This window comes from Coenobita brevimanus, chromosome 71 (assembly GCF_032717465.1).
Source record: "Coenobita brevimanus isolate Jiangsu-jjx chromosome 71, ASM3271746v2, whole genome shotgun sequence".
Classification (NCBI taxonomy): Eukaryota; Metazoa; Arthropoda; class Malacostraca; order Decapoda; family Coenobitidae; genus Coenobita; species Coenobita brevimanus.
In genome coordinates, this window is record NC_137024.1 from 36,222,180 (window position 1) to 36,238,824 (window position 16,645).

Here is a 16,645-nt window from a genome sequence, read left to right on the forward strand (position 1 = left end):
ATATTATAATAAGAAAAGATCTGAATGAAGAAGAACGAGAAGTTTTAAAATCATTAAAGGAAGAAGTAAAGGAAAAAAAGGATAAGAGGACAGAGGAAGAATGTAATACTTTTTTTTGGAGAGTATTGGATATGAAAGTAAGGAAGTGGTATTTAAGGAAATAGAAGTGAAGGAGACTAAGAGGGATGGCTGTGAAAGATCAGAAGTTGAGGAAGTGGTACAGACAGAGAGTAGGAGAGAAGAGGGTATAAAAAACATCAAAAATAATTTGAAGGTGATATATACTAATGTTGATGGTTTCATATCGACAAGGATCGAAATTAACGATTTCTTGTGAGAACATGAACCTGATGTCATGTGCTTTGTAGAGACCAAATTAAGAGAAGATATTGATGTTCATTTGGGAGATGGTAAATACAAACTGTGGAGAAAAGACAGAAAAGAAAAAAAGGAAGGAGGAGTGATGATAGCAATGAAAAACAACATAAATGTAGATACTGTGGAATTGGGAGAAGGCAGGGCTGAAGTGATATATATGAAATTAGAAACTGGAGAGAATGTTAAGAGAGATATGGCGGTAGTGTATGTTCCCCCAAAGACGAGAGCATGGAAGGATGACGAATATCATGAGATGTTGTCAGATATGGCTAGCTATTTGCAAAAAATAATTAAGAAAAGCAATAATACAACTTTGGTGGGTGACTAACTGTAAAGAGGTGAACTGGGAGGAATGGTACTCGGGAGGCGGCGAGGATTCGTGGGGCACTATGTTAATAAATATAATAATGAATAATGTGATGACGCAATGAGTCAAAGACGAGACACGGTTTCGAGGTGAGGACACACCAGCAAGGTTAGATTTACTGTTCACCAAAGAACCCGATGTAACAGAATAATTGAAATATCTCTGTCCTTTAGGAAAAAGTGATCATGTGGTCAATGAGTTCCAGATGTTAATAGGGAACGTCGAGCCAAGAGACGAGCTTCATAGACAGGGAAGATACAACTTTGGGAAAGCAAATTTTACAGGATTGAGAAACTTTTTTGAAAATGCGGATTGGAGAAAATTCAGAGAAACAAGAGAGATACAGAGGAAGTGGGATATATTTCTAGACCTCTATAATTTGGGAGTGGAAAAATTTGTACCAAGAGTAAGAGGGAAAGAAAACAGGAAAAAAGAGTGGTTTAATAGAAGGTGTATGATAGCAAAAAAAGAGAGAGATAAGGCGTGGAACAACTGGAGAAAGAGAGGTAACAACAGAACAAAGGAAGAATATAAAAGAACAAGAAATGAATACACAAGAATACATAGAGAAGAAGAATGGAATTTTGAAAAAGGTATAATAGACAAATGCAAGGATGAACCCAAACTGTTTTATTGATTTGTTAATGGCAAACTGAAACAAAAGGAAGGAATCACCAAACTGAAAGTAGAAGGAGAGGTCTTTAAGGATGCGGCAATGCAAGGAGAAATAATGAACAAACGTTTCCAGTCAGTTTTCACTAAAGAAAAGGAGCTTGTGGAAGGGGAGGGAGTGATTAGAAATGTTCCGGTGATATAAGATATAAAAGTGGAGGTACAGGAAGTGTATAAATTACTGGAAACTCAAGATGTAAGGAAAGCCCCAGGACCTGATGGAATTCCTAAATGGGTACTGAAGGAATGCAGAGAACAACTGGCGGATAAAATTCACAGTTTAATCGTATGCTCACTGGAAGAGGGGAAAGTGCCACAAGAATGGAAGAGGGCAAATGTGGTACCAATTTACAAGGGAGGAAACAGGGAAGAACCCCTGAATTATAGACCAGTGTCTCTAACCAGCATGGTTGCAAAATTGTGTGAGAGAATCCTGAAAGATAGATGGATAAAATATCTGGAAGAGATGAATATTTTGGCTGAATGTCAGTTTGGATTCAGAAGTGGAAGGTCATGTGTTTCTAACTTGTTGAGCTTTTACTCAAGAGCGATTGACGTGGTACAGGAGAGAGATGGTTGGGTGGATTGTGTGTACTTAGACTTAGAGAAGGCCTTTGACAAGGTACCTCATAAGAGACTAATGTGGAAACTAGAATATATAGGAGGACTGAAGGGGAAACTTCTGGAATGGATGAGAGACTTTTTGAGAGACAGACAAATGAGAACAGTAATAAAGGATAGGATGTCTGGATGGAGGGAAGTAACAAGTGGAGTCCCTGCCCCGCTCCCAACTCACACCCCCCTCTCTCATATACCTCTCCACCCCATCCCTCCATCTCATCCTCAGCCTCCCCCTCCCTCTTCCCCCCTCCACCTCACTCACATACACTCTCTTCGTCAGTCTTTAACCCTCCATCCTCTCCACATGGCCAAACCACCTCAGTGTGTTCCTCATGACGCTTCCTATCACATCCACATCAACACCACAACGCTCTTTTATATCCTCATTCGTCAGCCTGTCTCTCCATGTGACTCCACAGGCTCCTCTTAAATAACTCATTTCCACTGCTCTCACTCTTGACTTGTGTCCTTCCAACAATGTCCAAGCTTCACTTCCATACATTAGAGTTGGTATCACAATACTGTCATGTAGTAACTTTTTCACTTCCATGCTCACTTCCCTGTTTCTTATCACTGCTTTCAAAGAACCAGCAACCTTTCTTCTCTGCTGTACCCTTTCGAGCACTTCATCTTCCAAACCTCCATCCTTACTCATCACACTACCCAAGTACTTAAACGTACTCATATTTTCCAATTCCTCACCATCCAACCTCGCTGTACATTCACTGACTTGACGTCTCCCAAAGATCATCACTTTACACTTCCCTACATTCACCGTTAGATTCCGTTTCTTACACACTCTCCCAAACTCATCCACCAAGCCTTGCAGCTCCCCTTCGTCTTCACTCAACAACACAGTATCATCTGCAAACAACAGTATAGGGGTTTCCAAACATTATCCCCTCTCACCAGGGCCACTCCAACATCCACTACCCTACCTTCTACATCTTTTATTACCCCATCCATGTACAGATTGAACAACCATGGAGACATGACACATCCTTGTTTCAACCCAGCCTTCAATGAGAAAAATTCACTTAGTTCACCATCCACATGCACTGCAGCCTTAGCACCATCATACATACTCTTCACAGCACTCAACAACTTCCCATCTACTCCATATATTCTTAATACTTTCCACAATCCTTGTCTATCCACCCTGTCATATGCTTTCTCCAAATCCATGAAAGCCGCATACAACTTCTTTCCCTTCTCCAGAAACTTTTCCACTGAAGATCTAAGAATGAATATCTGATCTACACAACCTCTTCCCTTCCTAAAGCCTCCCTGTTCTTCTCCAACTAATTCCTCTGTTCTTTCTCTAACTGTCAATAAGTATCCTAACATACACTTTTCCTATTATAATAAGAAGACAAATGCCCCAATGATTACCACACACTTCTTTTTCCCTTTTCCTTTGTACAAGGGAATAATTATACCTGACTTCCAATCCTCCGGGACTTTACCTTCCTCCGAGGCCAATCTGCACATCTTCCACATCCATTCTACTACTATCTCTCCCCCATGCTTCAGCATTTCACCAGACACTACATCAATTCCTGGGGCTTTCCCCAACTTAACTTTCTTCACTGCTTCCACAACTTCTATCCTACTGATTTCTTCCTGTCTTCTCACCTCCTTCCTTCTCCCAGCCATTCCCCAGCCACTTATACTTGCATTACTTCCATCCTGTATGTTCAACAATTCCTTACAGTGTTCTCTCCATCTGCTCACTTTTTCTCCCTTCTCCACTAGTAATCTACCATTTTTATCTTTCACTCCCCTGCTAACCTCACTTCCACCCTGTCTTACTCTCTTCACCTCTTTCCAGAACATTTTCTTACAGTCCCCCCACTTTACACTCAAACTCCTTCCAAATTCCTCATCCACTCTCTTCTTACTCTCTCTTACTAATCTTTTCACCTCTCTTTCTTTCTTTCTACATACAACTCTCTCTTCCGCCTCTCAACTTCTTCCACGCCCCTATTTCTCATCCATTCATTGTATGCTTTCTTCTTTTGTGCCACAGCCTGTCTCACCTCTTCAGTCCACCACGCTGTTCCTTGCACCCCCCTCTGTCTTCTCTTCCTCCCACACACCACATCACATGCTGCACATATTTCTTCTGTAAATATCCTGCACACACCTTCCACGTCCCCCATCTGCTCCAATTCATATTTGCCCAATCATTCCTCCACTTCTCTCTTATACTCTGCCTTTTTCTCATCCTCTTGTAACCTTTCCACTCTCCTTGCAACTACTACTTCCTCTCGTCTTTCCCTTCTTCTATTTTTCCATCTTACTTGGATCCTAATTCTGGCCACCACCAAGTAGTGGTCAGAAAGTCCACTCCCCCAACCTCTATAAGCTCTTGCATCCATTATACATCTTCGCATCCTTTTATCCATACACATATAATCAATCATTGTCTTCCTTTCATTTAGTTCACCACCCACCCTTCTCATCACTCGCCATGTATACCTATGGATCATTTTATGCCTGAAAAGGGTATTGGCTATCACCAACCCCCTCCCAGCACAAATGTCCACTAACACACTCCCATTCTCATCTACCTCAGCAGGCACACCCCACTCACCAATTATTCCATCCACCTTCACATTCCCTACTTTACCATTCATATCACCGATCAAAAACACTCTCTCATTCCTTCCAAACTTTTCCATGCACACTTCCACATCTGTCCAGAACTCTTCTCTCACTCTGCTAGCACGATCTTGCATTGGCGCATACACACACACAATTGACCACATTTGTATTCCAACTTTCAACTTTACCCACACAATCCTTGACCCAAGTGATCCATACTGTCTTATGCTCTTCTTCCATCTTTTACTCACAACTATACATACTCCTTCCTTTGCCCTCTCATTCTCACCTACTCCTGCACATATACCCCATCCATACTCTCATTCTCTAACACTTTCTCTTCCCCATTTTGTTTCAGTTACTCCACATACATCCACTTTCGCACCCTCAAGCACCTGGACAATCTCTCTCTTTCACCTCATCATTCGCTCCTCTTACATTCCATGTTGCCATTACCAAGTCCTTTGTCCAGTCCTTACAACACTGGTTAATGATACTGGTCGGCAGTTAAGGGGATTTTGTCTATTCCCTTTCTTGAATAAGGGAACAATGTTTGCTTTCTTCCAAATATCAGGTAGTTTACCTTGAACCAAGGATTCCTTGAAAATTAAAGATTATGGTCTATTTAACTCCCCTGCACATTCATGTAGCACCCAACACGAAATTTCATCTGGACCATTTGCTTTTCCTTTGTCTAATTTACTTAGCTCCTCCTGTACTTCTTTTTGTGATATTTGTAAATCCAGTAATATGTTTGGGCATGCATGTTCCATATCATCCCTCTCAAAATTATTTTCTTCTGTAAACACTGACTGGAAATTCTTATTTAGTGCTTTACTAATGTCTTTCTCTTGTGTATAGATGATCCCTTCATCCATAATGGATTGTATTTTATCTTTTACTTTGGTTTTGCTTCAGATATAGCTATAAAATAGCTTCGGTTGATCACTACTTTTATTTATGATGTTCTCAAACTGTTTTGGGGCTTCTCTCCTTATTCTTGTGTATTCATTTCTTGCCTGTTTATAGTTGTTATATGCACTCTCACTATTGCGTCTTCTGTATCTATTCCACAGCGAGTCTCTTTTTTTTTTCTTTTGATTTTTTACATTCTTTATTAAACCATTTCTTTATTTTCATTTCTGTTTCTTTGTGCTCAGGGATGTACTTCTGGACTCCTATTTCATAAAGTTCACACTATTTTCTATATACAACATTTAAATCTTGTCCTCTAAGCTCTTTTTCCCAATCAGTTTCTAAGATGTATTTCTTTAGGTCACGATCGTTGCCTTTCTTGTAGTTAAGGCTCTTTTTGTAACTCTCATTTCTGGTAACTATGTCATATGCAATCTGAAGTTGCAATTTAATACTGCATGGTCGCTTTTGCCGAATGGAGGGTGATACATAATATTGTCAATATAATTTTCTTGCCTAGTAAATATAAGATCTAGTACTGATGGTACATCAAGTCCTCTTTTTCTGGTGCTTTCCTTTACATATTGTGTTAGGAAAAAGTCCTGCACAAGGTCCAGGAGCTTTTGGTTCCAACAGCTTTCCTGGCTTTTTATATGTAAAGTATTCCAATTTATATTTGTACTGAAATCTCCAGTTAGTATAATTCTTTCAGATTTCTCCTCCATTCTATGTAGTAATGCTCTTAAACTTTGAATTGTACTCTCTGCCAGGTCTTCATATTTGCCTCTTTCCCAAGTGTTAGATTTGGTTGGCGTGTATAAATCTGCCACAATTACTTTCCCTTCAGATGTGTTAATCTCTACTGCAATCAGTTCTACTTCTGAGGGTATATCTAGTTTTATTTCTTTGACTTGCAGATTTTTCTTTGTTGATATTATAATTCCTTCTTTTTTTAAGTTCCTATATGTTCTCCATATATTGTATTCCTCAAAGTTTAGAGTATCATTTGATATCCTTGATGTTAATTTTGTTTCAGTCAGGCATATTATATGTGGTTCATTTTCTCTGATGTAATCATTCTTCTCTAATAATTTTGATACCATTCCATCTACAACAGGGTACATCAACTTAATCATCTTGTTTACATACTTGTCATGACTTAGGTCTACTACCGTCCTCATTTTTATTCACTCCTGGTTATCTACCACTTTCATACCTGCAATCCAATTACTTTGTAAAAAAAATGTGTTTTTCTCTTCCTCTGATCTCTCCTCATTCTTTGTTTTGTGTCCTCCCTCTTCTCTTTTAGTAATCCCAGTTCCTCTTGATTTAGGCATCTTTTTATCCATACATTTTTGAATTCCTCTTTTTCCATAAGTCTGCTTGCATTTTTTTGTATCTCCTCCACAGTGTTTACTGTATACTCTGGAAGGTTACTTTAAGGGGCCTTGACTTATTTTTCTTATATTTCCCTAGCCTTTTGTGTTCCTCTATGTCATTACTACAGATTTCCTCTGATACTTCCTTCAATATGCTCATTATATTTGCCATCTCCTTCTTGTCTCTCATAATCTTGTTTTTTATTTCTTCCTCCTCTATACCAATGCTTACTACAGATTTACTGATATCTGCTGAATCTTTGACCAATTTTGGTGTGTGTGTGTGTGTGTGTGTGTGTGTGTGTGTGTGTGTGTGTGTGTGTGTGTGTGTGTGTGTGTGTGTATTTACCTATTTGTAGTATACAGGAATTGAGCAATGCTCGTGTTGTCCTGTCTCCATATCCACATTTATCAAGTCTACCTTTACACACATGAATGTTTTTCTCATGCACCACCTCTTTGTCTAAGTCGTTCCAAATATTTAAGTATTTACCTAATATAACTAATTGTGATATACACGGAATGTACTATGCTCGTGGGTTTCCGTCGCTGTTTCTCAGTAAGTCAAATTTAGCTTTAAACTTGTTTAAGTTTTTAGACTGGACGATCTCTCTGTCCAGGCTATTCCATAAGTCTATACTTCTATAAGGAAAGCTATATTTATTGATATCCTTCAAGCAGCTTGACTTTTTCAATTTCATTCCGTCTACTCTTGTTACTCTCTTATCCCATACAAACAGATCTTCTTTGTCAATTTTATCTACTCCCACCATGGTCCTGAACACCGCAATCATGTCTCCCCTCTTTCTCCTTTCCTCTAAGGAAGGCAAATCCAGCTTTTCCAGCCTCTCTCTGTATGACAGGTCTGCCAGACTGGGGACCATCTTGGTTGCTGTTCTTTGTATTCTCTCAATCTTGTTTATATCTTTCATTTTGTGTGGGGACCACACTACCGCTGCATATTCTAACCTGGGGCGGATCATGGCCACTATTAATTTTGTCATCATCTCCTCATCCATATAATGAAATGCTACTCTTATGTTAGTCAAGAGTTTATAAGTCTCTCCAATTATCTTGTTAATGTGCTTTTCTGGTGACAAACTATCTTGGACCAGCACTCCCAAATCTTTCTCTTCTCTCATTTTTGTGATTAATTCATTACCCAACAAATAATTCAGTGATGGCCTCCTGGTACTTTTTCCCATTCCCAATATTTTACATTTCTTTACATTAAATTCATTTCCCACATCCGGCTCCAATCATGTATCCTATCCAAATCCTCCTGCAGTATTTTACAATCCTCCTCAACCTCTACCTTCCACAAGATCTTTACATCATCAGCAAACAGACTTGCATGACTGTTCACTCCATCTACCATATCATTTACATAAATCAGGAACATTACTGGCGCCAACACCGAGCCTTGAGGGACTCCATTTGTTACTTCCCTCCATCCAGACATCCTATCCTTTATTACTGTCCTCATTTGTCTGTCTCTCTCAAAGTCTCTCATCCATTCCAGAAGTTTCCCCTTCAGTCCTCCTATATATTCTAGTTTCCACATTAGTCTCTTATGAGGTACCTGTCAAAGGCCTTCTCTAAGTACACACAATCCACCCAATCATCTCTCTCCTGTACCACGTCAATCGCTCTTGAGTAAAAGCTCAACAAGTTAGAAACACTTCTGAATCCAAACTGACATTCAGCCAAAACATTCATCTCTTCTAGATATTTTATCCATCTGTCTTTCAGGATTCTCTCACACAATTTTGCGACCATGCTGGTTAGAGACACTGGTCTATTATTCAGGGGTTCTTCCCTGTTTCCTCCCTTATAAATTGGTACCACATTTGCCCTCTTCCATTCTTGTGGCACTTTCCCCTCATCCAGAGAACACACGATTAAACTGTGAATTTTATCTGCCAGTTGTTCTCTGCACTCCTTCAGTACCCAATTAGAAATTCCATCAGGTCCTGGGGCTTTCCTTACATCTTGAGTTTCCAGTAATTTATACACTTCCTGTACCTCCACTTTTATATCTTTTATCACCGGTACATTTCTAATCACTCCCTCCCCTTCCACAAACTCTTTTTCATTAGTGGAAACTGGAAACATTTGTTCATTTCAGCTTGCATTGCTGCATCTTTATAGACCTCTCCTTTTACTTTCAGTCTGGTGATTCCTTCCTTTTGTTTCAGTTTGCCATTAACAAATCTATAAAACAGTTTGGGTTCATCCTTGCATTAGTCTATTACTGTATACCTTTTTCAAAATTCCTTTCTTCTTCTCTAGGTATTCTTCTGTATTCATTTCTAATTCTTTTATATTCTTCCTTTGTTCTGTTGTTACCTCTCTTTCTTCAATTGTTCCACACCTTATCTCTCTCTTTTTTTGCTATCATACACCTTCTATTAAACCACTCTTTTTTCCTGTTTTCTTTCCCTCTTACTCTTGGTACAAATTTTTCCACTCCCAAATTATAGAGGTCTAGAAAGATATCCCACTTCCTCTGTATCTCTTTTGTTTCTCTGAATTTTCTCCAATCCACATTTTCAAAAAAGTTTCTCAATCCTGTAAAATTTGCTTTCCCAAAGTTGTATCTTCCCTGTCTATGAAGCTCGTCTCTTGGCTCGACGTTCCCTATTAACATCTGGAACTCAATGACCACATGATCACTTTTTCCTAAAGGACAGAGATATTTCAATGATTCTATTACATCGGGTTCTTTGGTAAACAGTAAATCTAACCTTGCTGGTGTGTCCGCACCTCGAAACCATGTCTCTTCTTTGACCCATTACGTCATCACATTATTCATTATTATATTTAACAACATAGTGCCCCATGAATCCTCGCCGCCTACCGAGTACCAGTCCTCTCAGTTCACCTCTTTACAATTCGTCACCCACCAAAATTATATTATTGCTTTTCTCAATTATTTTTTGTAAATAGCTACCCATATCTGACATCTCCTTGTATTCATCATCATTCCATGCTCTCGTCTTTGGGAGAACATACACTACCGCCATATCTCTCTTAACATTCTCTCCAGTTTCTAATTTCATATATATCACTTCAGCCCTGACTTCTCCCAATTCCACAGTATCTACATTTATGTTGTTCTTCACTGCTATCATCACTCCTCTTCCCTTTTTTTCTTTTCTGTCTTTTCTCCACAGTTTGTATTTACCATCTCCCTAATGAACATCAATATCTTCTCTTAATTTGGTCTCTACAAAGCACATGACATCAGGTTCATGTTCTCTCAAGAAATCATTAATTTCGATCCTTGTCGATATGAAACCATCAACATTAGTATATATCACCTTCAAATTATTTTTGATGTTTTTTATACCCTCTTCTCTCTTACTCTCCATCAGCACCACTTCCTCAACTTCTGATCTTTCACAGCCATCCCCCTTAGTTTCCTTCACTTCTGTTTCCTTAAATACCACTTCCTTACTTTCATATCCATTACTCTCCAAAAAAAAGTATTACATTCCTCCTCTGTCCTCCTATAATTTTATTCCTTTACTTCTTCCTTCAATGATTTTAAAACTTCTCTCTCTTCTTCATTCAAATCTTTTCTTATAATATTTTCCATCCCTGCCTCTTTGCTTAATTTCCAAGTCACTTTAAGTATATCATCTACTACACTTTCTGCTGACAACTTGACTCTCATTGGTCTTGTTTCCCCTTTCTTATAAGGCCCTATTCTCCTTACTTCTTCAATTTCTTTTACCACTTGTCTCCTTCGGGATAAATCTTACCTAATATTCCTCTTACCAGGTTCGTGTCTTTCTCGAGTCTCACGTTTCTAACCATCTCTTCCTCCTCCCTGTTTCCAAATATTACCATGCATCTATTCCTTTCTACAGTTTCTCTCACTATTTTCTCTTTTTTCTTCAGTATTTTCACTACATTTTCTTCCAATTTTATCTTGTTCATTTCTCTTTCTTCTTGGATGATTTCTCTTAAGCTGACCACTTCTTTCTGTTCTTCTTCTGTGTGTGCCCACTTTGCCTTATGCTCTTCCAATACACTGCTCACCTTCTCTGTTTTATTAGTACTCTCTTCTAGTTTTCTCCTCAATTCAATATTTTCGCGCTTCAAATTTCTTATCTCTTTATTCGCCGTCTCATTAGACTGAATCAGACTCTGTATAGTAATCTCCGTATTCTCAGACGTATCTTTTAACACTAGATTCTCCACTTTCTTTTCAAGTTCACTAATCCTCATAATCAATGTTTTAACCAGATCCATGACATTAGTATTTCTATCAAATCCTAGAAATTCGAGTCCCTCCGTGTTTACATTTTCAGCCATGATTGAGGTTGGTTACAACTTACAGTACCAAAACAGCTGTTACCGAAAATACTACAAACATTCATGTATACTCTTGCCAATAAATCTTTACATTTTTGGAAGTCTATATCAACTTACAATATTTTAAACTGAAAACAAGACCATAGGAGACAGGACAAACATAATTCCTGAAAACTACTTGAGGTTTGCAGAGGTGGCTGAGCCTTGGCCTGGGAGCAGTCAAGACACGTCTGTTCGCTGTGGCTGTTCGCTCGTGTGTTAGTAGTGTAATGCTGTATGGTAGTGCGACCTGGGCAGTGAAGGAGGAAGATATTCGCCGGTTCAGACGTACAGAAATGACAATGATTAGGTGGATGTGCAGTGCATCCCTGTGTCCAAGGCCTGGAGGGGCTGGGTTTACGATGGAAGAGTTGAGAGGTAGGATGGGACTGGAGTGTATTGATGTTGTGATGAGGAGGGGTAGATTGAGATGGTTTGGACATGTGGAGAGGATGGGGGATGATAATTGGGTGAGGAAGGTGAGAAGTGTTAATATTGGGAGTGGGGTTATGAGGAGTAGACCAAGAAAGACATGGGACGAGGTCATTAAGTGTGACCTCAGGGTTAAGGGACTGAACAGGGAGGCTGCAATGGATCGTGCAGCGTGGAGAGCCGCCATTAGGTGACCAAGGCCGACACATGCATGCATGTTGGAGCCTTTAAAAACGAAACAAAAATGAAACCTACCTCAAAAACCTCATTTTATGGTTCTTTTGCATTTATTTCAGTCTTTTATGTCCCTTATTGGTGTGAATTGGGTCTTAAATAGGTGCTATGCATGTTCAGAGGGAGTTGTATAGGTGTTTTTCTGAGTTAGGGTCCATAAGTACAAGTCCAGAAGGCTGGGGCCCAATATCCAGACGGGATCACTATCCGGACATGTCGTTGGCTCTATTACATCAGATATTGGAGGGACTACTGTAGTGGTGAAAATTAAATACCTGAGCAAGTTTAAAGGTGGGGAGGAGGCATGGAAAGCCAAGAAGTAGGTGGGCAGATATGGTAAATGAGTGTATGTATGGAAGACGTTGAGACTAAGGAGCTGACAAACAACCGAGTTGGCTGGAAGAATTTTCTGCAGGGAAATGTATGATCAGGGTTTGGCACCCTTTTTTTTTTTTTTTTTTTTTTTACCCTGATTGACTCTGCTGGATAGGTGAAAGTTACATGCAGAATTTTTTGACATATCAGGTGGAACAAGGATTCTGGGGGTATGAAAGGTAATTGAATGGGAATGTGGCCTTTTCAATGGGAAAACTTGGTTAGTGTCTCATTTTATCAGGTTCTTTATGGCTCTCTGGACCCTACTTCACCCACCCTATGGTGTCTGAATGACAATGATGACAATGAAGATCACAGTGATGATGATGATGATGACAATGATGATGACAATGAGGATCACAATGATGATGATGATGATGATGAATCTCCCTTTACTTGTACAGTATATGAAAGTTAAGTAAAAGAAGGCACTATTATACAAACATCTATGGTAAGTACATTTTATGATCAATTCTCAAGCATGTTGGTAGCCTTCAACACATCTTCCTGATGGGGCGACTGTACCTCAAACACTGCAACAAACAATAACCAAACATGATACACAGCTGTAAGGTGCCAGACATCAGACTCACCTAGTGTCCTGTTTTCATCAGTTTCACCTGGCTTGCGAGGCTTCTTCATATCATTCTGGTCACAGGCAGAGGTCTCAGTGACGAGGGCAGATGACTCCCCTTTGTGTGCTTCTTCCCGCGTGCGGCTCTCTGACTGGCCGGTGCCATCTTGGTTTTCTGTTTGCTCCCCTATCTGACCCTGTTCGTCCTGCTTCTCATCTTCTTCCTCCTCACGCTGTCCTCCTGTCTCAGTTTTTGGCTGCTCCTGTTTGAATGTTGTATGGATTTACGTTTTTCTAAATAAAGTGCTTTAAGAAATATTGCATCTACAATAAACCCTCATTATCAATGGGACTTTTCCAACAGTTTTGATGACAGACAGATTCCTCCCCCACCCCCCAGCTGGGAATTACTGTACTTATTGTTTCCAAGGCAGGCACTGGCAGCAGCATCTTGCCAATCCACCAATCACCTGCTCAGTTTTTGAAAATAACAATATACTGTATTCTTTGTGTCTATACCCCCTCCTGCAGAAAATAAGAAAATGTTTAAGCAAATATGCAGGCTGGTGGTGCCAGCCAGCCTCCTTCGTGTTACAGTAATCACTTGATTATCTGGACGCTCTGTATCCGGCCACTGGGCCTTGGCTCTACTAAATCCGTACCCGGATTTATCTGCCTGTATATGAACAAAAAAAATTTTGACATTGCCGGTTGGATGGCCTACAAATAAAAAAAACTAATTTGGCGGCCGGCCAGCTTCTCTGCCTGAGCGTGGGTTATAGACCCTAACCCACAACCTGAGCAAATATGGCCGTGTGGCTCTTCACCGAACAGTCAAAGTCCCTGGCTGCCTGGATCACTTCGATGCTATCAGCCACACACGAGTAATACAGACCATAACCCACAAGCTCAGCAAATATGGCCATTTGGTTCCTCACCAAACAGTCAAAGTCCCCAGGCCACCCGGATCGCTTGGACGCTCCCAAGCACGCGTGAGAAATACAGACCCTGACCCACAACCCGAGCAGATATGCCACAACCTGAGCACATATGCCACAACCTGAGCACATATGCCACAACCTGAGCAAATATGGCCGTCTGGCTCCTCACCAGATGGTCAAAGTCTCCAGGCTGCCCGGATCACTCCGACACTCCCGGGCACGCGCAGCTGTCCACCTCCCTACTGAATTGTCAAAGTCACCTGGCCGACTGGATGACCAGACATTCCCTGAGGCGATGATGTATGGGGGCTCCAGTGTTGCTCATCTGCCTGGTAGAGTGAATCTGACCCTTGTGCTCCGAGGTCAGTTAGGCACTTCTTACTTGTGTTCTCATAGCCATGCATGGGTAGAGACATGGCAGCTCAGTGTAGTAGTAATAGTGGTTGTTCCCTAGGCAGTCTGGCCGAACAGGCCCGAGTCCCTTAGGAAGGCCATGGCCAAGACCGGGCTTTCCCACAGAGCTCTCAAACAGTGTATGTTGTGTTGTCAGTGTAGGTGATTGTGTGCAATGCAGTCTTCCATAATATGCTTAATACAGTAGTATGAGGTGCTGTGTTGCATCCTGGACAGGCATCAGCGACGGAGTCATCCAGCCTTTTCTGGTAGCTTAAGAGGGCTGGATGGTGCCCACATCTCAGCCTGGCCAGGTGGACCCTGTCCTCACGAGGAAGATAGGATTCAAAAGTGTGGATGTCAGGAGGCCGTGCATGTAGCTGTGTTGTCTTTAAATGACTGAATGGAGCGGCGCGTGATCTGAGTGTGGATATGCTTCTGGAAGCTGGTCTGAGGTGAGCGAGAGGGGAGAGATGACAGTATTTGTGTATGGTATCATGTGCTGGGTGTTGTTTTGATGTTCCTTGGTGTGGGTGGATGTGCTGCCATGTAATATAGTGGATGTTGTGGGTTTGTGGAGGATGCAGCAAGAAACTGGGTGCCTCTCATGTCTAAGTGATCCTTGACTTTGTGGACTTTGGTTTCTTGATGTAGGTGGTCTGTGGGTGTAGTAGCTGTGCAGCCTGTGATTATTTTTAGGGCCTTGTTCCAGATGGTCTGTAGAGTGTTGTAGTGTGTTTTGGTGAGGTTAGAAGCCCAGGCAGGGCTTGCATAATTCATCAATGAACATATGTATTGTTTGTATACTGCGGTGGTGGTTTCTTTGTTGTGTCCGAATGTTGTGTGGGCAAGTGACCTCAAGGCATTGAGTCTTGGTGTTATTTTATTTTTAATGTTTGTGATGTGTTGTTTAAATGACATTGATGTATTGTCTGTTACACCAAGGATTTTGTGTGTGTGTGTGTGTGTGTGTGTGTGTGTGGTAGGGGAGTGTTGTTTATGGTGAGGTGTGGGATGTGACTGTGTTCTGCTGTCCAGTTTGTGAGAAGAGTCACTGTAGTTTTGGCTGGGGCTATTTTGAGCCTGTTTGTGGTGAACCATTCGTGTAGTGTGTTGAGGTATGGTTGGAGGATGTGTGCAGCTGTGTTTGCGTTTTGGTGCATACATGTAAGTGTTATATCATCTGCATAGGAAGCTATGTGTATCTGTGGTGTGTGGGGTGTGGGTACGTCGTGCATGTATAGGTAAAAGAGTGTAGGGGACAAAACAGATCCTTGGGGGACACCGTTTGTTAAGTTTCTGATGTTAGAAGACTGACCGGCAAATGTTACGTGTGCACATCTGCCTGCTAAGTAGTTTAGCAGCCATCTTTTTGTGTTATTGTGCATGTTTGTGTTGAGTATTTAGTTTGTGAGCCTGTGGCGGGGGATGGCATCAAAAGCTTTGCTAATGACTAGTGTGACTAGGAGTGTTCTTGGTGGTGGCCTAGCTGAATTCATGCCATCAAAAGCTCTCTGTGTAAGGTCTGTAAGAAGGGTGTTTGTGGAGTGTAGTGGCCTAAAGCCATGTTGTGACTGGGCTAGGGGAATGTGAGGTGTGACTAGTTGTAGTACCAGTCGTTCAGTGACTTTAGAGGGAGTGCAGGGGAGTGTGATGGAGCGATGTGTGGAGGGTAACGTCGGGTCTTTGTTGGGTTTAGGGATAGTGATGATATTGCCATGCTTCCAGATGTTGGGTATTACGTTGTGTGAGTAGCTGTGGTCTGATATGTTGGTGAGTGCTTGTATGCCTTGTGGTCCTAGGTGTTTAAGGTGAATGTTGCCTATGTTGTCTGGTCCACAGGCAGATGAATGCTTGAGGTTGTTTATGATGTGCTTCATCTGGTTGTAAGTGAAAGGTGCGTAGTCTGGGTCTGTGGGGAACTGTCTCTTACTTCGGATGATACGTCGGTCTTCGGGATGGGGGTTTAGATGGCAGACTTGTGATAAGTGATTGATGAGAGTGTTTGCTTGTTGTTTGTTTGAGGGTATGGTGTCTGTTGTTGTGATGGCAGTGTGTGATTGTGTGGTGTTGCTGTTGGAAAGTGTGATGCTGTTTAGTGTTTTGTAGAGTTTGCTGATGTTTGTTTTGTGGTCAAGTGTTTGGAAGTAATTTTTCCAGTTTAGTGTTTGCTGTTCTGATATTTTATTGTTTATCTGAGTGTTGAGTTCTTGTATTTATTGTATGGTGTCTTGTGTATGGGGTGTTGGGGAGTGTCGCAGTGTGTGGCGTTGTCTGATGAGGCTTTGGATTTCTGGTGTGAAGTTGAGGCTGTGTCTCTTTCTGTTGCCTCTAGGGATGTGTCTTTTGTCTGCGTTTTGTATGATTGTATTGAAAGTGTGCGCAGCAGTGTTGA

General features: G+C 41.1%; 1 protein-coding gene across 1 annotated transcript in view; it reads right to left on the reverse strand.

Annotated features, from left to right (window-relative positions):
• The window catches only part of LOC145406748 (midasin), a 489,879-nt gene that overhangs the window by 58,473 nt on the left and 414,761 nt on the right, over positions 1-16,645 (reverse strand). Inside the window, exon 29 of the mRNA XM_080277847.1 lies at positions 12,936-13,179. Within this exon, the coding sequence (XP_080133973.1) occupies positions 12,936-13,179 (244 nt within the window). The remainder of the gene's footprint in view (positions 1-12,935; positions 13,180-16,645) is intronic.